This window comes from Hippoglossus stenolepis, chromosome 8, assembly GCF_022539355.2.
Source record: "Hippoglossus stenolepis isolate QCI-W04-F060 chromosome 8, HSTE1.2, whole genome shotgun sequence".
Taxonomy (NCBI): Eukaryota; Metazoa; Chordata; class Actinopteri; order Pleuronectiformes; family Pleuronectidae; genus Hippoglossus; species Hippoglossus stenolepis.
In genome coordinates, this window is record NC_061490.1 from 8,687,592 (window position 1) to 8,712,439 (window position 24,848).

General features: G+C 39.5%; 3 protein-coding genes across 4 annotated transcripts; 2 read left to right on the plus strand and 1 right to left on the minus strand.

The window, feature by feature from the left end:
• The first annotated feature begins 9,466 nt into the window (after positions 1 to 9,466).
• LOC118113686 (nuclear receptor coactivator 7) lies at positions 9,467 to 13,598 on the plus strand. The gene is made up of 7 exons (XM_035163621.1): positions 9,467 to 9,573; positions 10,264 to 10,459; positions 11,113 to 11,265; positions 11,367 to 11,519; positions 11,814 to 11,909; positions 12,171 to 12,244; positions 12,416 to 13,598. Exons 1-7 carry the CDS (start codon positions 9,548 to 9,550, stop codon positions 12,552 to 12,554), a joined length of 837 nt encoding a protein of 278 aa, XP_035019512.1. The 5' UTR covers positions 9,467 to 9,547; the 3' UTR covers positions 12,555 to 13,598.
• Positions 13,599 to 17,595: 3,997 nt separating this feature from the next.
• Positions 17,596 to 21,477, plus strand: hint3 (histidine triad nucleotide binding protein 3). The gene is made up of 5 exons (XM_035164615.1): positions 17,596 to 17,779; positions 19,075 to 19,192; positions 19,486 to 19,555; positions 20,009 to 20,135; positions 20,583 to 21,477. The coding sequence occupies exons 1-5, from the start codon at positions 17,642 to 17,644 to the stop codon at positions 20,628 to 20,630; spliced, it is 501 nt and encodes a 166-aa protein (XP_035020506.1). The 5' UTR covers positions 17,596 to 17,641; the 3' UTR covers positions 20,631 to 21,477.
• Positions 21,478 to 21,673: 196 nt separating this feature from the next.
• si:dkey-29b11.3 (actin-binding Rho-activating protein-like) lies at positions 21,674 to 24,482 on the minus strand. 2 transcript variants are annotated; one of them, XM_035164614.2, is made up of 2 exons: positions 24,425 to 24,482; positions 21,674 to 23,540 (listed from the first exon to the last, which is right to left on the minus strand). In XM_035164614.2, exons 1-2 carry the CDS (start codon positions 24,429 to 24,431, stop codon positions 22,993 to 22,995), a joined length of 555 nt encoding a protein of 184 aa, XP_035020505.1. In that variant the 5' UTR covers positions 24,432 to 24,482; the 3' UTR covers positions 21,674 to 22,992. The 2 variants fall into 2 exon arrangements, with proteins under 2 accessions (XP_035020505.1, XP_047196999.1); XM_047341043.1 differs by having other exon boundaries at positions 21,675 to 23,540; positions 24,323 to 24,471.
• Positions 24,483 to 24,848: the final 366 nt, after the last annotated feature.

A 24,848-nucleotide genomic window follows, 5' to 3' on the forward strand; every position in this document is an offset into this window, starting at 1 on the left:
TTGCAGACTCCATCACATGTGCTGGCTGAGTGCAGTGCATGTCTGTGCTTACAGGCACCTTCTTGGATATTTGTGGCTTAGACAGCTCACAGATCCTCTCAGCAGCAACATTAGTGATGGTTTTTAAGAACTCAGCTGCAAAGCAGTTCATCTCCCCACCGGAACATGCCCTGTCTCACAGTTTCCTGGATGGACAGGAACACTTTGTCCGCGGTGGATCAGGAGAAGGTGATTTGGCCGAGCAGGGAGGGCAGACACCCAGTTCTCAACTGTTTTGTACACAGTAACCAAAATGCATCGGCTATCTGCCTTTTACTTTTTTAATGTCTTCTAGAGCTAAAACAGACAGAGTTCAAGGGGGACCTTGACATTGTCACAAGAACTGTCTGTGTTCCCACCACATTTACCCAGGTTCAGGCAGGTACCTTTCAAAGACCAGGACCTGCTGGTCTTTGAAAGGTCATCGGGGAATCTCGAAACAGTGAAAGAGTTAAACAGTTGAGGGGTGATCATATATGGTGCACACAAGGAACAGAGCTTCATACAGAGATCAGAGGGTGCCTTGACACAGACATAAGATCTGCACCTGCAAGCACAAGCTATATCACAAAATAATCTAAAAATAAACAAATTAGAATCAATATATTCTGAGCAAGATATAAGAGGCCCTTGATCCGATTTTCCAATATGAGGAAGCAGATAGGGATTTGGAGGAGGTTGTGTCAGAGCAGGAAGACAACATGGAGGAAAACTCTGAATACAGCCCCTGAAGATGAATCTGAGGGAGAGGAGCCGGCAGCAAGGGAGACCTTTATGTCGAAAAACAATGCGAACAGCTGGTCCTCACTTCCACAACAGGATGGCAGTGAAAAATGTCATTCGACTGACTCGGTCTTGGTGGTTTTAATGGTTACACATGGTTATATAATAAATCCCAACAGTCACGAGATGTTCTTGCCTTTCTCACTTTAAATCAAATATATTTAACTCATTATGGCTGTTATGTTTTCTTGTCTTAGGTAAAAAAAATACACTTTCCCTGCTCTTTGAAACTTTAATTAGGGATTTATCCTCAATTCTTTAATGTCAGATAACCTTTTTATACATTCTATAAAAAAAATAGAATGGGAAAAACCCATAAATGGATGATTTGTCATGGAGGCCTCAACCAGACCACACTCAGATAGAAATTCATGTTAATAAATGCATACATTTTTAAATCTCCTATGGTGTATTGACTGAATAACTTGTGAGAGTGACAAAAATAATTGCTTTGTTGCCTTGTGTGAAAAAGTTTTACGTTTACCCTGAACATTAGGTAACAATGTGAACTGAAGCAATATTTTACTAGGTAAAAACCCATCTAGTTTTATTGCAGTTGACTCCATAAAGGACTGCACAGCTTTAGCATAAATGGAGATTGAGCATAACGCTGGCATTGGCTATTGCTCTGTCTGGTCTAAAGTGCAGAGGTGACTACTGGTCAGTTTGCTGGGAGTCAGGTTGGTTTTGGCAGGCCACCAGAATCAATTAATCTGACACGATTGCAAAAGTAGAGCATACTGACTAAAACTTTTATTGTAATGCGAACAGCAGTCAGAGAGAGAAGTAAGTTTGCATTGTTCTTGCAGCGAGAGGTTCTCTGAAAATATTTAGAAAAATAGTCTTCAAAAGTCTGCAAAGATCCTGCAATTTCTCATTGATCTATTATCTGAGCAAATTGTTTAAATGAATATACAATGATATATATCAGGGACATTCAACTGTTCAGACAATTACATGAAATCCTTGGTTAACTTACTCTCAGTAGAGCACATACCTCCGCTGAGGCCTAACAGTCCCCTTACATTCAATCAAGCTGCAACAAATTGGATACACTCATAGACACTGTCAGTCTCCAAAACATGCCTGATTTTATTATTATTATTTTTTTTAATGGTTAAAGAAAATCCTGCATTTGCCCCCTGATCCATATCTGCACCAGAATCTAACGAGTTATTTCCTGACCTATACCACATCCTTCCACCAAGTTTCATGGTAATCCGTCGTGTACTTTTTAAGTAATGTTGCCTACAAACAAACAAGTAGGTCACATTCTTTTTCCGATATGACCTTTTCAGATCATGATACATATCACTTAAAACCTACAGTGGAATTTATCCCACGGATTATCATCTTTACTATTTTACATCTGAAAAAGTTAGTAAGTGTAGTTCAGTCAGACAACTCACGTTCAAACATTTATTGCAGCATTAGAACAGGTTTAGTGTTTGGTGTCTAGGCTCCAACTTAATTACTCCCCCATATGATTACACAGGAATGATGGGAGTGATGAGCAATACTTGTAACCCCCACGTTGGAGCCTACAGGTGGATGCTGGGGTGGTGGAGGGGCTGAAGCAACTGGTAGCAATACTGCAGCAGCAGCAGTGCGAGCAAAAGGGATGATGGGTAATTTCTCTCTGCTTAAATAGACTACCTGATAAGGTGGGTGTGTATTATAGATGGTTGTGGAGAGTGAGGTATGTCACCTGATGTATGTCACATGATTAGCGCAGCGCAGCTCGAGTTGGATGCCTGAACTAGCTCGCAGGCGTCGCTCCATTTAATGACGCATTTCCTTGACTCAACCCTAGTTTGACCTCGTACCCACAAATTACCCGATAAGCAAGGCTGCATGCAGTTGCAGGGGAAATCCTGCTTTAGCTTCTTCTTCCAAATGTCAGAAAGTGCTTGTGGTCTGCACTTGTGGTCACTTCTCTATGATGTAGGTCAAAGGAAACCTTACTCCTTCTGAAACATCACTGATTAAGCCTCACTGATACAGCAGTCTGAGAGCTATCTCACTGTTATCAGACCTAAATCTGTGCTTTACTACCTGCTGCTACACAGATTGCATCAGTGCACCACTCAATGGTTTTTAAAGTTAAGTGCCTCTGGGATCAGAGGGCTCAGTCAGCAGTTTGTCCCAGGTGGTGTAAAACTGGGTGAGAGAGAAGGGGAGAGAATGGAGAGTGAGATATATATAGAGAGAAAAAATATTGATCTCTCTCTCTCTCTCTCTCTCTCTCTCTCTCTCTCTCTCTCACACACACACACACACACACACACACACACACACACACACACACACACACACACACACACACACACACACACACACACACACACAGTATGTGATCAGTGCTGTATCCAGTCCAAACCAGCTCTGTGAGCTCCGCGATTTAGCTTCTCAGCATGCAGGCAAAAAAAGAACAAAAGCCTAACAGCACTGACATGCTTTTGTTCACTTATACTTCTCAAGGACCTGCTACTTGTGAAAAATCCAATGATTATACAAAACCTAATGGAGAAAAGAAAGGAACTCATTGAATTAAAGGAGGTGACAGGATTATGGAAACATTTATCAGCCCGTATATTGAAATATCAAGAACCAAACAGATCAGAGTTGTCCGTAGACTCCAGAACAGCTGGAGTTGTCTTGAGGTAAAGGTAGGGTTGGTAATTTGATTCATAAACACATTTTTATCATATTTGGGGAAATCTTCTTCACGTCCCGATAGCAATCAATTAATATCGTCATCTGAAAAAACAAGGATAAGGGGCTGGAGTCTGTGGCCCCCACAGGACTGTTATAAACTCAACAATGTAAGTGTCATGACACATACCGCTGAGCCACAGCCCATAGCCAGAGGTTAGCCTGCTCTTGCTAGCTTTTTCAGGATTACCAACCCTAGCTTTACATCTTAGTGTGGTTTTCAATCATTCTGTTTGAAACTGTCCAATTTGCTGGACAGATATGGAGGTGAAATTGTTTTTAACACCTTAAATTCTACAACTGTAGAATGATGAGTTTGAAATCAAGGTCAAGAGAAATCTGTACAAGGCATGTGTTTTCTCTCTCTACTATCACAGTGAAAAAGAAACTGATTCAAACTGATTGCATTGTTTTGGGTGATCCATCTGAATCATCATTAGGTAAGATGACCGTTTTGTACAATATGTATATTCACATGTAAACCTGATGCAGCGACACACTCCAGCTGATACACTTTCACCTGTTACCTCTTTGTGAACTGTGGCCCTGCTCTCTGAATTGATTGACAAATCTTCACTTGTGTTTTATTATCATTTAGACACGTATGCTGTTGACTTGAATGCATGTACACCCATACACAACGTACAGATGAGAATATCTAGCGCATACGCATACACTTATAAACAGGAATCTGAGCCGGTAAGACCTGGCAGCACACATTGATATGATCTTATGTGGAAAAATTATCTTCCTGAAACAATGGCATCAGTTTTTGTATTTATCTATTCGTGACTGGTCACCAATAGCCGACTGAAAAGCCTCCATGCTCTCTCAGCTTCCTCATGTCGTGAAAACGTTTTATCACTGTATTGTGGCAGAGCAAACACACACACACACACCCCCACACACACAAACACACACACACACACACACATATCCTGTGTCTACATATTTGCATACAAATCGTGGGATTTAGCAATTATGACCTTTGGCTGAAAATCAATGTCACTGCAGGGTTGAACTCGTGGTCATGTTACTTTAAATGACCCCTGCACTGCTTCATTTCTGCTGCATATTCACTCTAGAGATACACAATTTTTTATTTATGTAATACCTATATAATTAAATGTGACTAACGCTTAACTATTCTTTGTTTGACCTGTTGCCACCGCGACCCGAAACGGATGGATGGTAAAAAAACTTACGTCATTATGTCCGCTACTTCATTACATCCAATGTTATTCAGTTTTAAAACCTCAACCTGAAATAGTTTGATAAACGATGCTACCATTTACTGTTTTGGCTGTTTTCTTTTTGAAATTTGCTAAATCTACAAATTCCTATTTTTCCATCTTGTTCAGACTCATTTGGTAACTGTTCCAACTCCAACAGGACGTTGTAATGCGATTAAGACATGGTTACATTACGTGACTAAGGTGGGAATACTCATGTATTAGTTTGATAATGGTTTATTCTGAGTGTGACCTTATTAAAGTTAAGGTAATCAGAATATGATGTTTACTTGGCAGTGTCTTATTCAGACTATTGTCTTTATTGAGTGAATATCAGGATATCCATGTGAACACACTCAGTGTTTGTTCTGCTCTGTCAAGTTAACAGTCAGTGGGAGAAAAGCATTAACCACCGACAGGAACAACGAGCTCTCTTCTTCTTACAGTTTCTCTACATCTCTGAGAAGTTCCCAACCAAACCACAAAGGCACAAAGGAAACACTTTTTTATCAGATTTGGTGAAATCCTCTTCACGTCCTGATAGCAATCAATTAATATTGTCACCTGAAAAAGAAAAAAAGGAAAAGAAGCTGGAGTCTGTGGCCCTCACAGGACTGTAATGAACTCAAACAATCATTTCATTAGGTCCGCATTTGTCACTGTGTTTTGTTTTGTGCTGTCGTACTGTCACTAACCTGCCCGTACCGCTGAGCCACAGCCCATAGCCAGAAGTTAGTTTTTAATGTAAAGCCTGCTCTTGCTGGCTTTTCCAGGATTACCAACCCTAGCTTCTCAGCTTTCTCAGCTTGCTCAAGATTTATTTTCATTCCCAAACATGAGGTACATGAGAGGGAATGAAACTAAGTACTGAATGAAACTAAGTACTGAGGTCCCTGTAAGCAGCAAAGAACAATAGAATCTAAAAACTAAGCGAGAGAAAAGCATTAACCACAGACAGGAACAACGAGCTCTCCTCTTCTTACAGTTTCTCTGCATTTCTGAGAAGTTCCCAGCCAAACCACAACGGTTGTGATCTACTTAAAAAGAAATAGAAAGAAGTTTGTATAGGTATAGTATGGTGTTCTACTAGTATTTCCTGTAATACATGATGTAGTCTACAAGACAAAAAAAAAATTATATATGAATGGCAGAGTCTCTGTTAAATTGAGTGTTTGTTAATTTCTGGGTGGTTTACTAAGTTCCAGAAGCTGATCCAATTTTCTACATTAATAAAGAAACATCCATATGATAAAACACAAGGGGGGGATATATAATAGGAATGCCAAATTTTGGGCTTCAAAATTACATTTAGCCATTATCCTATTTTCTACAGCTACCAATTGCCAGTTATGCAATAATCTTTACTGTCCAAAACCATTTTATCAGAACATCATTGATATGATTTTATGTGATAAAAAAAATGGTTGTGGAAAAGAATAACTTTTTGTATTTATCTATTAGTGACTGGTCACCCGTAGCCGACTGAAAAGCCTGCATGCTCTCTCAGCTTCCTCATGTCAACTGTCTGTGTTGTACAGGCACACACACACACACACACACACACACACACACACACACACACACACACACACACACACACACACACACACACACACACACACACACACACACACACACACACACTGACAGCACTGTGTTTTAGAGGAGACCAATGTGCGTCTACATCCCAGGCTCCAAAACCCAAACACTTTAATAAGACCTACACCACCACAGTACGTCAGCCAGCAGAGCGATGCCAATTTCTGTGCGTGTGTGCGCACGGGAGCTGAGCCTGCTGGCTCATGGGGGTTTTTTCCGATGGCTTATTGGAACCAAGAGAGAATGCAGCAGACAGGATTTACAGGAATTGGAGTAGAGGTGAAGAAATAATGGTGCTGCAGCAAGTGATGCCACAACTTACTGCCAAGACATTTGACGTTGTTGTTGTTCTGTGTGTGTGTGTGTGTGTGTGTGTGTGTGTGTGTGTGTGTGTGTGTGTGTGTGTGTGTGTGTGTGTGTGTGTTTTTCCTTAAAGTGACAGTGGAAGGAATTTGCCATATTTATTATCTTAACCATTTTCTTAATTGTTTATTATTCTTAAAAAGAGAACTCTAAATTTGGTCATGTAAAAGCTTGATGGTAATAGACAAATATAGTTGCTCATCATGACCTGAGTTATGCTTAATTTTTGCATTCATTTTGCATGTTACATTTAAAAGGATTGTGTGGAAACAGTGGTGTGGGGGCACTGTAGCCTCACAGCATTATGGTTTACTGGTTTGAATCCCAGTTTGGCTGTGTAGCTTTCCATGTCTGAATGGGTTTTCTGTGGGTACTCTGGCTTCCTCCAGACTTGCAGATCAAGGTTATTTGGAGACTTTAAATTGACCATAGGTGTGAATTGTTGTTTGTCTCTGCTTGTTGGCCTTGTGATTGGCTGGCGACCTGTCCAGGGTGTACCCCTGCCTGTCGCCCCGTGTCAGCTGGGATCGGCTCCAGCTCCCTCTACAACCCTGGAAAAGGAAGCAGTACAGATTTTTCTAGGATTTTTCTAGGAGCAGCTCATTTAAAACATACTGTAACTATAATGTTTTTGCATTATCTTTTCATTTCTTCATTAATTGTCCAATATGTCTTTCCCTTGTAATTCGACAATAATAATATTTTTTTTAACAAGATTTAAACCACAGAGCAACAAATGCAGATGGTAATGCGGATATCCTTCCTTCTCCCTAATCTCACAGCAGCAGTGCAGAGGAACTGATCAATAACTTTAATGTTTTCTCCAGCAATATAATGCATCACATCATAAAATAAAACTGTGACTTTTCTCAACACTGCCTGTGTCTAACATGTATGCATGCATCAGGTGTAAGTATGGGACTTTTGATAGTGTTTGCGAACACGCATGTATATTTAACTAAATCTCTTTTGAGCGTGTGTATCTGTATATATGTGAGTTTACATATCGAACTTGTCTGTGTGTCAGACCAGACCATTGTCTCCAATTGATCTCTTCCTATTTCGCTTGTGTAAGAGTATCACATAGCTGATTGTTGACCCCGCAGTGTCCAGTCTGCAATCTCCTGACCTGATATCTTAACATGAACAAACCTGAGTACTGGGACTATTATCATAAGCAGCCATTTTGTAATATAACTGAAACACAGTCCTGCCACAGGAGCTGTTAAAACTCAGTTGCTGTTGTTGTACATTCTTAAATTATTAGCTACTGAAGTAGATGGAGGACTGAAGACAGACGTGGTCATAAAAAGTTAGCATAAGCTTCATGCAGCTCTCACAAATAGGATTAGTTCTTCTACAGGAGCACATTCAAATGATCCAATGAACAATCTTTATTTCTGTTTACCCATGTAATCCCAGTGACCACAAACAGAACCAACAAACAACTCTAATTCTATTTGAGCATTAGCGCTGAGAGATAATAGCCCACACTGGAAATTGATCAAGACTGAATGATATTGAACATTGATTAAATGGTCAACACTCTAATCAAGGGTTGCTGCTTTGATTAAATCTTGATTTTAACGCCTGAGACTAATCCTGAAAGACAGGAGACTTTTAAGATAAAGGTCTCAAATGATAAATGCAGATTGTTTTCAAACCTACAGTCAGAAAGAAAAAAAACATCAAAAGCAATATGTTTATTCTATAAAAACACACCCTAACGGACAGTAGATATCACACAAAGCTATGCTGCCACATGACTGTTCAACCAGTTCCTGGATGTTACACAATCCCAAATATGCACACATTTAATGAACGCTTGGCTCCTCTTACAACAGGCCGCAACTATTCATTCAAAGGCTTCTTGTCCCACTCTGAGAAACTTCTATTTTGGGCTGGTTAAAAATAAAAAATAAAAATAAAAATTCATTGACTCCTCCTTTATCTTTGTTCAAGAGGAAACTGAGAAGACAGAACTTAGGGAAGGAAACCGAGAGAAGTAAACCGAGAGAGATAAAGTAAAAATAAAAGAGATAGAGATTCAGAGAGAAAGACGTGAATAAATGTCATGCAGTGGTGGAACAAGTATCTAGAACGTTTCTTTAACATGCTCTGTGTAACAAACCAGACACAATTCACATACACACTGCTGCCAAAATAACTTCCCACACCCAACCTTTCTGAACTCAACAGTCACTCCCCCACTCAACTGCCACTGCAGTGCAATTATTAGTGCCTGATGATTTGTTAATTCACTCTTTTGCTTGTTTCATGGGACGTGGTTTGTAGGGGTGAATGTGAATGGATGTTTGATGTGAAACTTCTATATCTAAGTATCCTAAACTATAAGAGTAAGTCAGTCTAAAATACTCCTTTAGTAATTCCTGTAATGTCCTGCATAATCACACTTATATGAGGAGTTTGAGACAATCAAGCCAGGCCAGGCTAGACAGGCCTCTATCATGTTATCAAGCCACTTCATTAAATCGATGAGCCACAGCCTTGACACAGTAACAGTCTGAAATGCAGCCAAAAGCTAAGGACAGGGACCTAGAGCAGGTCAGGTTAATGTGTCACCAGGTTTGGCCTCCAGGCGTCATTGTGAAATCCTTTAGAGAAAACGTGCAGGCCCTGCAGATCTGCGAGGGGAGAAAGGGAGGGTTTATGGTCAATAGGGGCTTATATCAGTGATTGATCCGTTGGTATATAATGCAGGCAATGGCAGAGACTCGGAGCAGACATGCTGGATCAGCTCTGAGCCTCCAAACCAACTACCTCCTTCTCTTCCACACCTTCATCCACAGTCAGCCATGGGAGTTGCCTACAGCGTTGGAGAGTAAGTGACACAGCTGTAGACATCATGCTGTTTCCTGTAAATGGTGGAGTTACCTGAAGTTGAATCTGAAGGTATTTAGTTCAGCTTGTTTCTACTTAATGCAAAGAAAATGTGAGAACTGCGATGAAATTCTAATTGTAACAAGGGTTAACTCAGATCAAATGCAAGAGGAATGAACCTTTTGCAAACCCATTGAGAACTACTTAGTGGTGTTGTGTTTATTAGTTATTACATATGTGCAAGAACAGCAAGCGGAGTTAGTTTGGCATCTAATGGTGGAAGGGTGGAAGCCAAAGAGCTGGAGGTTATGTGTTTGTGACAGGCAGTGACTGAAATAGTTAAAGAAAGAGAAAGAGAGAGATTGAATCAAGGTTTGACATCTATAAATCAAGTAGCTTCTTACTTTGAATCCCTGTTTCTCATTAACTGTTAATAGAAGAGAGTTGATAATAGATAAATACAACTTCCTATAGGGGTTAATAATTTCTCTGAGATCCACTAAAAAATTCCAACTGCGTCAATTTCCTGTGATTCAAGCCCAGGCACGATTACACACATAATAGCAATGTGGAATCTCATCTGTTCAACTGTGCCAACTTATTAAAGCTACAGCAGCACTGCATGTCAGTACAGTATATGATGCCTGTTTATCTTTAAAAAATAAATCACGTTCTCCCTTTGCCCCTTTAGGGTCGACCACCTCTACACCTTCTTTGTGCAGTGGTCACCAGACATCTACACCAAAGGCAGCAAGAAGCAACGTCAGCCCCGTTTCCTCATCAGAGAGAAGCATCCGAACCACTACCTGGTCGTGGAGAAGAACAAGGTGGCCGAGATCAACAAGCTCCTCAGCCACCCTATCAACCCCACTGAGAAGAATTGGGAGGTGAGGACTGCACTGCACTGACATACACATATGCTAAAGAAGTCAATGTTAAGTTGCCATGATTATCTGCAGCCATAAAAACCCTGCCAGGATTTCCTGAATTACAGTAAGTTAGCACGTGGAGAATTTGGGAGATTGGCTGTGGTCCCAGATGTTCTGGGAAATCCCACGTGTCTATATATGGACATCCTCTCCACAGCTCCCTCCCAGTGTCACAAAGAAACCATGCCTCACTTTCCTGTTTGATGAGAAAAGAAAGTTAACTGTGTCAGGGCTAACCAATGGGAGGCCCCTCTACCCAAATTTCCAACCAATGGCATTTCAAACTGAGAAAGTGAAAGTAACCCGGAGAGTACAAAAAAAAAATGAGTGCAGCATTGGTTTGACTTATGTGTAGAGCTTGACAGAGAAAGGAAGGAGAGATGAAGCTGCTGCCAGAGAATGTCAAAGTACTTTACATTGCCCGTGACTGTGTGGAGCCCTATGTGGAGGTAGGACTAGTGCTGCTTTACTCTGGGTTTGTTCAAATGTTTGTTTGAGCATCATCCTTCCATCTATCATGATGTGGCATCTGTTGCATCTGGAGACCTGCTTGTTCTTCAAGCTACTATAAAGTGGGGAAAGGTTTGACAAGCCAGTGTTTTCTCTTGCAGATTATCAGAGTGAAGGACTCCAAACGCCGCATGAGTCTGTGCAGCTCTGAGGACTCAGAGGCCGAGGAGCCCGAGTACCAGGAGGAGGGAGATGATGATCTGCTGGTGCTGAGCAAGCACAGCCAGCTGCTGGATGCCCACGACCTGGAGCAGGTGAGTTCCCGATGAATCTAAGAGGAGGATTTTGAATTAGTTACAGCCTGTTTACATTATGACATCATGGGATTCACAACTACTTCCCTTTTTACCAACAGCTTGCTGCTCAAATGCCAGCAAGGACCCGGGGCTATCCATGGCAGCTGGTCTACAGCACTGCCATCCATGGCAGCAGCCTGAAGACACTGTACAGGAATATGGCTGGACTGGACAGTCCTGTGCTGCTGATCGTCAGAGACATGCACAAAAAGGTTTGTCTCTTCATTTGTACCAATGTCATCCAAAAGATAAATAACAAATATATCAATATATATCAATATCGATAAAAAGGCACATTTCTCGAAATGATGAGCAATTATTTTTAGGTAAGGATGTTTATATAAGTATCAAAAGTGATAATGCTCATTGTTCAGAATAGATAATTTAAAGCTACAAAGATCATATATATATATATATATATATATATATATATATATATATATCATATATTTATAGACTGACATCTGTGGCTTCTCCTTTAATAACCGTTGCCTTTGTGTTTTCAGGTGTTTGGGGCGTTTTCCACAGATCCATTCAGAGTCAGTAAATACTGCTATGGCACTGGTGAAACCTTCCTGTTCAGCTTCAACCCAGACTTTCAGGTAAAGAGAGCAACAGATCATTCTGTGTTACCTATAGTCTATCAGTAGGTCTGACAGCAGGTGTGTTTTTATTACGAAAAAAGTCATATTTTCCATAATTTTTGCAAACATTGAAGAGAATTTCTCAAGTTTTGAAATTAAACAAAATCTCTAGAAAGTAGTGAAATGTAGAAAGGGATAAAAAACATTAGTATGTAAGATCTCACATATCCGGAAGCTTGAGTATTAGTTTCTAATGTTGTGTGTTTGGCTTTTATTCAGGCGTACAGGTGGAGTGGAGAGAACTCCTACTTTGTCAGCGGCAAATTGGAATCTCTGCAGATTGGTGGAGGAGGGTAAGTTATGTGGTTATTGATTTCTCCCAGTAAAATAAAGACAGGCTCACAGAAGGATCAATAAGATAAAGCAGTGGTTATCAGTGCAGTAAAGTAATACAAAAAAGACCATAAAACAATAACTTCACCTGAAGTCTGATGTTAAAGTGCTGGTTTTTGCTTCGTCTGTAGGGATGGCTTCGCTCTGTGGCTGGATGCTGATCTGTACCATGGGGCCAGTTTTTCCTGTCCGACTTTTCACAACGCACCGCTCTCCACGCAGGAAGACTTCATCGTACAAGACCTCGAGGTCTGGACTGTGCAGAACTGAGCGGGAACGTCAGTTACAGAACCTTGAGACTTCAAGGAGTTCAAGTGGGTTAGCTACTACTGTACTAAACCTGAAAGAACAGTCGCCACTGTATCATGTGTGTACCTGGATGAGATTAGTCCACACACAGCTCGTATGAGGCCTGTTCTAGTGGTTCCTAGGCCGGACCTTCTGCTTGCACTGGTTTCATCTGTGCCTGTTAAACAGAGGTGTCTAGATGAAACCCTGTTGTTCAGTGTCCTGCTGCTTTAGACTTGCCCTGTGCTGAGCCCAGTAGGTAACTGGCAGCATCTGAAGCCCTGCATGCCCTCATGGGGTTATGGACGGTATTATAACACAAATTTCCAAGTACCTAGTGTAAGCAAATTCAGGGATTTAGGAAAATGTATTAATTTCTATTCCGTCTAAAAATACCACCTGAAATTTTAAACTACATTTTTACAGTAAGTGTTGCCATGTGTGCACAGGTGAATATGTTCTATTGTGTTTTATTAAAAAACATGAGCAGCCTTATAAACCTTTAAGACAAAAAGCTACATAGTTGATTAATGGTATAAACACTGTAACATGATAGTTTGCATTATTGGGGGAGATTGTATTTTTGAGCTTTTCCCAACATGACGTCTCCAATTTATGTTCTACTACAGCAGCATATGAATTCCTCACCTCTCAGGTGTGAACATGAACAAAAATAGTTGCACCATGAACAATTCATTATTATCCATGTGTGTGTGTTTGTGTAGGAACCGTTAACTGTCAACTGTAACTTCTGTTTTTTGTAAGTGTGACACCTGCCTGGCTATTTGCATTTGGATGGATCATGTTTTATAAGGAAACCTTTAACGTATTTCACATCTTTTAACTTATCTTTATATTTAAATGTAATTTTAAGGAATTTTAAAGCAAAGCCTCCATGTTCCAGTGTGTCTGTTTATGTACATGTCTTTGTGTGAAAATCAGAATCTCTGAAGCTGTGCTGGCACTGCCAATGTGTGTCTTTTTTATTTTTGTGGACCCACATTAAAACTTTATCTTTCCTGGTGACACTGACTTGATTTTTAATAAATCCTCATTACAACATCACATTTCTCCACTTATCAAGAAAGTTATCTTTACATGAACCAAATAAAGAAATAGTAAATAAGTTGGTTTGACTCTAAATTAAGTATAATGTATAATTGGCTCACTGATGTTACTACGCTAAAACATGACTAAAATAAGTACAGACGGAACAAACACAAGCAGATATTAGGATAAATAGAACCACCAACATTCACCTAGAAATATTGATCAACAGAGCAGGAATAGAAGTAAACAGATTAACTGTGATAACGTAAATTGCAGTCTCCCAATAGATGGCTGTACATTTAGGAACTTCAGGTATCTGGAAAAGAAAATATCATCCAAACAACCACCACAGTTTGCAGTGCAACAAGGGGTCACGTACAGACACATGATGGTAACCTGCAGTTCAGCCTGGAAAAAGCTGAAGAAAAATACCGAGACAAACCAAAAAAAATATATCAAACCTTCTGGCGAATGTAATATTTTTATTTCTCCTTACCTGCATAACTTGGTTTCCTCTGAAACCAGCAGAGATGAAGGTTTGTGTGGGGTCAAATGTGAATCAAGGGGCCCCAGAGTCTCAACCAAGAAACATTTACTGTCAGGGAGTCACAGGTCTCGGTCCAGAGTAAATATGCCCTGATTGTATTTTTTCTTTAGCTCATACTGATACCAAATCTCATCTAATGTTAGTTTGTATTTGAAATAATGTTCCCTTAATTTACCTGCAGAGTGCTGCGTGCATGTAAACTACAAGAGGACCTTATTAGACTTAGTGAGATCATTCAAATGTATGTGTGACAGGAGCATAGATCTGCATCACAGGATTCCTGATTGTTTTTGATACGTTATGTTTGAGTGGGGACAAGTGTCATGTCCGATATATGACAGCTGGAAGGTTTGGAAACTATTTATTCAACCGCTTTACATTTCCAGCAAAAGCAATAAAGTTTCAAGCGGTTACTGAACTTTACAGTTGACCTATAAAATACCATGGAAATACATATCAACCCACAGTGGAAGATAGAGGAGTGTTTATACCAAGGCAGGTACTCTACATCACCGTAGGGAAATTTTATTTTTCCTCTCTGTGGCATGATATCACAAAGCCTGTCTGTTGAAAGTCAGAAATTATTATGACATTGTAACAATAACATTAACTGACATTATTACATTGCACACTACATTATGCATGTTTTTTCATCCTTTATGCCATTGGTTTCAAACCTCAGTCTCATCACGACTGCTGTTGTTCACCTACTCTGACAAAGGAAAGTATCTCAATCTCTCCCTTTCACTGGGCTCACGTACAGTAAGCACACAATTTACTGACTTTGGTATCTAACTATAAATGTCTTTGTTGGAATTAAGTTGTGTTTGAAGTCATTTTTGAATGGATAAAATAATAGCCCCATTTATATGACGGACAAGCAACATTTCACATGTATAAATTGATACATGTATATACAGTACGTATCAATTAAGTAATGAATATATGTCAATATTAGTATGTAAGATCTCACATATCTGGAAGCTTGAGTATTAGTTTCTAATGTTGTGTGTTTGGCTTTTATTCAGGCGTACAGGTGGAGTGGAGAGAACTCCTACTTTGTCAGCGGCAAATTGGAATCTCTGCAGATTGGTGGAGGAGGGTAAGTTATGTGGTTATTGATTTCTCCCAGTAAAATAAAGACAGACTCACGGAAGGATCAATAAGATAAAGCCGTCCAATATAGTCGTCCAATAAGCCTGTTACCAGCACTGAGTAAGATTCTTGAGAAGGCTGTATTTGATCAAATACAAGAATACTTCTCAATAAATAATCTGTTAACAAAGTACCAGCATGCTTACAGAAAGGGACATTCCACATGCACAGCACTGACGCAAATGTCAGATGACTGGTACAGAGATCTAGATAATAAAATGTTATGTGGAGCAGTCCTTCTGATTTTACAGCAGCATTTGATGTTCTTGAACATAAGCTTCTTCTGGAAAAACTGGTGTGCTATGGTTTTAAACCATCTGCAGCTACCTGGATGGAAAGTTATCTAATAAATAGATCACAGAGAGTCTTCTTTAATGGAAGTCACTCGGACAGTGTGCTGGTGGAAAGTGGAATTCCACAGGGAAGCTGTCTAGGCCCACTAATGTACTCTATCTTCACTAATGATTTACCTCAAGTATTAAGAAGTGCAAATCTAAGTATGTACGCAGATGACACTACTGTATATGCATCAGCAAAAACAGCAGAAGAACTGACAGTCATCCTAAACAGGGAAACAGTTCCATTGGAAAGTGGGTCCTTGAAAACAAGATGGTTCTCAACTTAGCTAAAACAAAAAGCATCATCTTTGGGTCTAATCATTCTCTTAGAGCAGAGCCAGAGCTTAGACTGTGCATAGATGGAATATCCATCAAACAAGTAAAGGTAACCAAGCTATTGGGAGTCACCCTAGATGATAAACTGTCCTGGTCAAAGCACATTGACACTATTGTCAATAAAATGGGCAAAGCACTAGCTGTAGTCAGACGATGCAGAAATCATCTTACACCTGATCTAAGAATAAAGGTAGTTAGCTCTCTTGTTCTGTCACAGCTGGATTATTGTCAGATAGTATGGGCAAATGCCACCAAGAAAGAGTTGAATAAACTACAGCTAGTACAGAACAAGGCTGCACGCTTTGCTCTACAGTGTCCTTACAGAACCAGCATACAGAGTATGCATGCCAGTCTCCACTGGCTAAAAGTTGAAGACAGGATGGCTGCTGCACTTCTTTTATCAACATGGCGCCTCTTGCAGTCTAAAACGCCAGCAGATCAGTATAGGCAACTAAATAAAAATGTAGCCTCACATAACTATGCCACTAGACGAGTAATAGAAGGTAGGTTTTCACTCCCCAGAGCTAATACCAATTTTCTTAAACGCACTGTGGGATACAGGGCCATGAAGTCATGGAACCTACTACCAACAGAAATTATAAACGTGACACGTAAATGTATGTTCAAAAAGCAAATAATAAAACACTTGGGTACAGCATACTTGTGACACTAGATGGTGATGTACTGTACATAAAAATGTGTAGTATTCTCTTACATGGTTTGCAGTTTTCGCTTCTATGGAATTGGATATATCAGTGTTTTATATCATGACAAAGGTAAAATTGCATAACCACTATATTAATGTTTGATATTTGTTATGTAAAATTGTATGATCATTATTTGTATGTATTTTAACTTTTGATATTTGTAATGTAACGTATGTTTTAAATGTTTGATATTGGTATTGTAATGTATGTTTTAAATGTTTGATATTTGTGTGTATGTTTTAAATGTGGACCCCACTAAAAGTAGCTCTGTCTTAGGGTAGAGCTAATGGGGATCCTTCGAAATAAACAAATAAACAAATAAACAAAGCAGTGGTTATCAGTGCAGTAAAGTAATAAAAAAAAGACCATAAAACAATAACTTCACCTGAAGTCTGATGTTAAAGTGCTGGTTTTTGCTCTGTATGTAGAAATGCAGTAAGAGCTTATGTTTATCATCAAAGTGTATATATTTTTGTTTACTTATGTATTTGATTATATATTTCTGCACATATTTATGTTTACTTGTCGTTTATTATAAATGTCTAATGATATTTATATATAGATGTCATTTTCCCTGTCACACATCCCTATAGTCATAAACATTGGATTTGACTTTGAATAAAAATCTGAGGATGACATGAACAAACACAATGAGTGGACCGGTTTCTACTGAGCTGAATGCAGAGACAGACCTTGCTGCTAGAAGTGGAAACATGAAGCAAGGATTTTTAAAGAATTTATTAATATGATCATTTATTATTTAGTACATTATTAATTGAATAGAATATGATGTATATAATATGATGGAGCACATTGCCCTCTTGTGGTGGTTGTCTTTCTCTACGCGATCTTTTACATCGACAGTCTTTCGCTTCCCCTGGTGCGCTCGATGATCTCTGAGATCGACTGGGCAGGTCTCACCTTCAACAGTTCAACATGGCGGAAGTTGAAGTGACTCAATCTGCTCCGGCTGACATTTCGAAGACCAGCAGCGAACCAGCTGAAGGATATGACAAGAAATGTATCTTCTGCAAGATTGTACACAATGAAATGGGAACGGAGCTTCTTCTCTGTGTGAGAATATTTAAAATCCTTGAATATGACGGGGAAGCTTTCAGCTAGCTGGCTAGCCTGTTTATTTTGTGTGTTTACAAGTCTCTCTGATAACAAATACTGGCTTTGTGAAGATGTAGCTCATGTTTTCGTGTCTCTGTAGGTTGATTTCAAAAGAAATTTAACTGTCAGGTTTCTTATTTAGTGCCATGGTTGCAGATATTCTGGTTTATTGATTTGTTTTGCCAAGTGAACCACACCCAGCCATCATATATACTATACACGTACATTGTGTTTTAATTGTTCGTTTATTTTACAGCGACAGTGCTCATTAATCAACAGATAAAATATTATTAATGAGCCAGAGTTAGCTATATAAACTAATTTTAATCTGTTGTCCTTTGCCAGTTTTTACAATGCAAGCTGAAATAGCCTATGTAGCTAACAAGCTAGTTTTATTGTAGCCCAGATTTACCAACCTTTTGCACTATCACTAACAACCCTGAGTAAATTCAGAATAGAGGCCGCAGCTTGGAAAACAGCTGCCCCCTTGTGATCAGATCTCTGGGCGGATGTTGATGCTACGTCTGTCCAGGGTCACAACTTTAGGAGAAACCATATGAAGCTGAAAAGAGCCTGTTGTTCATTTGTTATTTTACTGTTTATGATGGTTATTATACCCAACAGCAAACACAATGCGGTCATGTGGTCGGTTGTTTGCGAAAAACCCGGTCACACCAGCTGCACTTTGAAGGTGTGATATAGATATTTCACCTCCCTCTTGTTCATGGTGACCTCCACTGTCTCTATGTCAAGTTACAGAACATTTTACTGCAGATTTTTGGAGTAAATCCAAGGCATAGTTGGCTACCTTTCATTATGGCACTCATAACTTGCTCATATTAAATATTAATTTAAACAAATTCTTGAAAGGTGACAGATATTTCACCTCAGTCCAGTTAATGGTGACCCCCACTGTCTGTATGTCAAGACGGTTTTACTGTAGAATTTCAACTGTGTCACCTCTCATGCATTTTTTAAATACTATTTAATATGAGCAAGTTATGAGTGCAGGATGACAAAGTAGACAAATTACTTTTAATAAAGATTCTACAATAAATTATTTTGAAACTTGAGGCAATGGGGGTCACCATGAACAAGAGTGAGGTGAAATATCTGTGTCACAACTCAAGGATTTCAAGGACTCAACATGAAGTAAACGCACAAGCCTGTGCACTTGAACCCTCCCAGTCTTGAAGCACAATAATTAACTTCTACTTGCTGACTTGTTGTTTATTTATTTGTCTCTGCCGCAGGATGAAGAGATTTCGTGTTTCAGAGACATCAAACCTGCAGCTCCTCACCACTACCTGGTCGTCCCAATCAGACATGTAGGGAACTGTAAATCACTCAGCAAAGAAGACGTGCCTTTGGGTAAGGTTTAAACAACGTGCCTGTGGAAATATTTGCACTTTGAAAAGGTTGTGACCATGACCACTGCATGTCTCTGTTTTCAATTCATGTCAACATATGTTATTTCACTGGCTATGCATTGCTTGTATCTTGTGTTACAAGAAATGCTAAATATGCTATGAACAAGCTCACGATCTTATATTCAGCAACTGAATGAAATGGAATGGAATGGCAACATTGTTTGTTAAAAAAAAAATCCTGATATTAATGGAAAGTAGTTTTACAAGTTTTTATGTTTTGGTTGTTGCACCCAGTGAAGCGGATGGTTGAGAAAGGGAAGGAGATCCTACAGAAAAACAATGTTACAGACCTCAGTGACGTCAGGTAGGCTACTTTTCGTTGTTTGTACCTTTTCACACTTTCAGGTTGCGTCACATGCTCCAGTCGACTACAAAAGGAACATCCCCAAACATTTTCAGTGGTGAAGCTTTTGTATCTTGATCAAATCAACCTCAGGCACAGCGTTACTTAAGTTTCTCTGATTACAAATAGTGATTGGTACTGATAATCATACACAGATAAAGGTTCTAATTATCAGTACTGATCATTATAGTATGTACTTTGGAGTAGTTTCACCTTTGAACTGTATTTACCAAGTGAGCAATAGTACTTAATCTAATGGGAACTGTGATAAATACTCTTGTAAAATGCTGTGTGATTGTTTCTGACTGATTACTTAGCTTTGGTAACATCCCTGTTGCTTTGTTGTTGTAACAGCCGAGCTACTTAAACTCAGTAAACATCGTTGTCAACACTAACACTCTCCTGTGCCTGCAGGTTTGGTTTCCATTGGCCCCCATTCTGTTCGGTTACACACTTACACCTTCATGTCCTGGCACCTGCCAGCCAAATGGGCTTCATGTCCCGCCTAGTCTACAGACTCAATTCCTATTGGTTTGTCACGGTAAGCCCAATTTTTTACATTTGTACTGGGATTTATATATTGTATATAATTGAGTTATTAGCAAAGTGTCAATCTCTTGCAGGCACCATGTTTTAAAAGACTTTAGACCTTTTTCTTATCTGATTAATCCCCAGCCAGTCTTTACTGTGCCTGCACATTTCTGTCTCTTATTTTGAAGAGTAATTTCAGTTTCTCTGCACAAGATGAGTCCATAATAATATGGTGGGGTTTTTGGACTTAGATTAAAAGTAAAGCCAGATGCTGCCACCTGCTGTATAATGGATTTATTTGTATTAAAATAACTCGACTGGGAGACCGCGCACCATAGATCTACAGTCAAACTCATATTTCGTCCAGTACATCAGTTAAGTCAGGTTGACGTTTAAGATGAAGCAGGTTTGTTGTCATTATAATTTCTGTTCTGTCCTTTTTGTTGATGTTTTGCAGGCGGAGCAGCTGATTGAACTTCTCAACTCTAAAGAACAGACCAACTGACCACTTGAATCCACTTCCTGCTGCACTCGGCTAACATCCAGCCTCTTGCAGTTGTCATGTTGGATTTTGCACGCCCACATTAGGTTGCTGCCTCTTTGAACACAGAAAATGATATTTGTATTTCCATGATGTTTGTAATAAGTGACCACTTAGGTTTTTAGTTTTGTGAAGACACTTCACACTTAAAACCAAAGTGAAAGCTTTAACAAAGCCAAATGTTGTGTCTTGCTGCTTGAGACTTTAACATAAGTTTTTGTATTTTTACAGAAGAAGAAGTGAATTAAATCTTCTTTCATCCACCAAATATGAATCAATATTCACTCTATGGACCAGGTTACAGACAGTGTGATCCAGAGCTTGTTGTTGAAGGCAGTCTTTTTCTACTGAGAGGACTGGAGAGATGAATGGAACAATAGACTTACTGAGATCATTTCACAGCTAGAGAAGTGATGATTCATAAACTGGTCTCTTGTCATGCAGCAGTGCCCAAGTGCTTCACAGGTTTGACATTATAGGTGTATACTGGAATGTATTTTTAAAGATCAATTGATATAAATCCTATGTTGAGAGATCAAACAGCTGTTCACTCTGACGCACCAAGTGCCATCTTCATTCACCATTTACCAGGTTCTAAATTAAATGGCTTATTTACTCATCGTTTGAATTGAAGAAATGTTCTCTAACAGTGTTAAGATATAAAATGAACTAGCTAGAGGGTGCATGTTGTAACTACTAATGCAGCTGTATTATTCTCTAATATATTAATGGAATGTGAAGAAATCCTACTGTATAAATGTGTATGCACTTTCAGAAATGTTGATTTAGAATAAATAATTTATTGCTTCTTCTCAGTCTGAATCTCTTCCACTGTGGTGACTTCAGTGTGTTTCTATTGTATAAAGTCCTAATAATGATGTCAGTTTACAACCTCTCTTTCCCATTCATTAGTTTAACTGCAGCAGTTAGTGCTTAAGGATCACAAAACACCTCCAGTAATAGAAAACAAGCAGGACACTGTGTCTTTAATTACTTTATTATAAGACAATGAGAAGTGCTTGTTAATTTATCAATCAGCTGCTGCTCGTGTTAAGAAAGTAAAATGAATGTGCATGGCAGTGTGTGCTCTTCCAATAGCAGCAGCAGCATTAGAGCAGCCTCAGTAGTTCATCATAATGTCTCACACTGTGTCTTTGTGGTTCATGTATTCTGAGTTTCAAACTACAACAAGGTTTCCTAAATAACAAGCACACTGGTAATAAATACACACTCTGAAGCACCCAAGCCAAGTCGGATCAGGTTCATCCTATAGCACCATATTGTCTGTCACAGGGAGCCTCATGTTCTCTTTGGTTCACTCTCATTAACCACTCTGACTTCATTTCAGCTGCTCGCTGCAACGCTTTCCCCACATTGAAAAGCTGTAAGGTTTCCCCACACCATATGCAGTTAGCATCACTGAAATGAATCTGGTCGTGGTAATAATGTAAATAAATGTTGTACTTGAAGTAACTAGGTAGTTGCTGCAAACACTGCTACAAAGGTGGGAAATATGAGGTAGAATTTACCTTTTACATCCATTATATCCCTGATGTCTTTATTGTTAAATAAAAAAAATTGTTTGTCATATACCCTATTGATTTTGTTCCTGGTGTGGTGGTTAGCGCTCACTCACAGCAACAAGGTTCCCGGTTTGAATCCCGGATTGGCAGTTTGCATGTTTGAATTTTCTCCTGCTTCCTCCCACAATCAAAAGACTGGGTTAATTTGAGTCTCTAAAATGGTTGAATGGTTGTTTGTCTCTGTTTGTCAGCCCTGTAATATGCTGGTGACGTGCCAAGGGTCTACCCTGCATCTTGCTCAATGTCAGCCGGGATTGGCTCCAGCTCCCCCCCGCGACCCTCAAAAGGATAAGTGGTATATATAATAGATGGATGGCCTTTCATCCTTAAATTAGATAGGAACAAATGGTTAAGAGGACTATTAATTTTTTTGAAAACTCAATTGTCAACATGCTGATGGTGGCCTGACCTCTTTCATTGCTCACAAATGCTGCTAATTGGCCTTATATATGTCTGCTTTACAACATTTCTAACTGTCAATGACTTGTTTGTAGCATTAAGAGAAAATGCACTTGTACATCTAATGTTATCTGAGGCGTGGGGTGGATTTAAAGATCAGCCACTGAGGTCTATAGTTGTGTAAGTCTTGAAAATATTTTTTCCCCCTAAATTAAAGTGCCATTACATGACTGGAATAGAAATAGTGCAAGATATGTGTTAACTGCCGTGAGTGCTGCTATGAAGTAGCTCTGCACCAACCACTGGAGATGCAACACGAATAAAGGCATCAACACCAATCCAGTTCACTGTAACAGACTGATAACCACATGGTCATCCTTCCCCTGCCACAGCATCTCCCCCTCAAAGTCAACCAGCCTCTGCTTCCTCGCTCGCAGAAGAATCCCCACCAGTTTATTGGAGATAGTCACATAATGCTCAAACAGTTTCCCAAATTCTACACGGACCGATTTCCCATCGCAGCTGCTTCCTTCCCCGTCGCAGTCTTTCATCTCCCCAATGTTCCTAATCACCTCACACAGCTCCTGAACCTCTATGCTGACGCGCGAGTGAGCATCCTTCCCCCGCTGCTCCGTCATGGAGCCCTGCAGGGGCCTCCCGTAGTCATCCTGCCCCCTCTGAGGGACTAATGCGCTGGGCCTGGCATCGTGACTGAAGGGGTTGTGCTTCTGGTACTCCTGGTGCTCGTCAGACCACTTCTGCCAGTTCTCCTTTAAGCCTTTCACAGAGACAATGCCCACTGCAGTGTCATCGCCAAACTGAGCCGGAACTGGGGCGTCATCTTCAGTGTCCATGGTGGCGGTGCTCTGGCTGTTTGTCCCCATCACTGGCTCTGTTAGGAGAAGATTATATAACTGTAACTGTTGCAGGTGATTAAACTCTTAATAAAAAACATTATTATGGCATTAACCATTTCAGGTGATAGATACCCCTAAATCTGAGTATAATTCATCAATGTTGATGAAAGAAATCTGGTATATTTAGGAGATTGATATAATCTGAGTGTGTACAATTTGATGCCGACCAAATAAAAATCTGGATCTATTGATTTTAAATGTGTCCGTTTGTTTGTAGGTTTATTTGTTATTAGCAGGATTATGCAAAAACTAATAAACCAATAACCACCAAACTCTGTGGGAGGATGAAGCCTGGAAGATCCCATACAATTTTAGTCTGGATGTGAGTCCAGGAGGTTTTATGACAAATAAATAATAATTATTATATTATTTATTATTATAATGCGTAATCTTGGTTATCAGACCAAATCCTTTGTTCAATATTTATATTATAAGAACTAAACAATCATATGTAGTATTGTTAAACCTTGGTGTTACGGTTTGTGTTAATATGCAAATTTCATATCAACAACCTAAACTCATGTCAGTAATCCTTGGGATTACAGGTTTTGTACTTTTCACCGGATTGTTGTTTTCCTGTCACACATTTCATAACAACTGAAGAAAAGAAGTCAAACATTTTACAAAATCTGTGCAAATTAACCATGAAGTCTACAATGAGTGAACATCTTGCTTTGTAAAGTAGCCTGGCTCAATCCAACCTTTACAACCTTTCAGAGACTTGGAGCAAACACTGATCAGACATGATTGAACTTACATGTCAGACACTGACTGGATCCCCACTTCACCTGCAGCACCCTGTCATGGTTTCAGAAGTTAAAAAAAACCCATCAATCCTGTGGTTACATGTGAATCTCACCTGACATCACTGCAGCAGTGCTGACAGCAGCAGGAGTGAGCAAGAGACGCCTGGCAAACCCGCTGTGATGGACGTCTGTCTCGGCCAATGGCTGCTAGAGAAGATACTGACAGCCAATGAGCGGTGAGAGGAGATGAGAGGGTGTCTCTGAAGAAAAGCAGATTAGAGACGAGAGAGGACGGAGACTTTACTTACTCACGCTGCTGTATTATACAAATCTGTGCATGACACAAAAAAACATGGCGTTTACATAATTTATTTGGTTAAAAATAAATACTATAAAGTATCTGTAAAATAGTGATATGCAGTTAAAAACTAATGATGCTAAGATTCTGCAAAGAATAACAGCTGGTGAACATGACATGTGTTCAATGAGCACATAATAAATACAAATATGTTTGGCACCATCCAGCTTCAGTGTTTT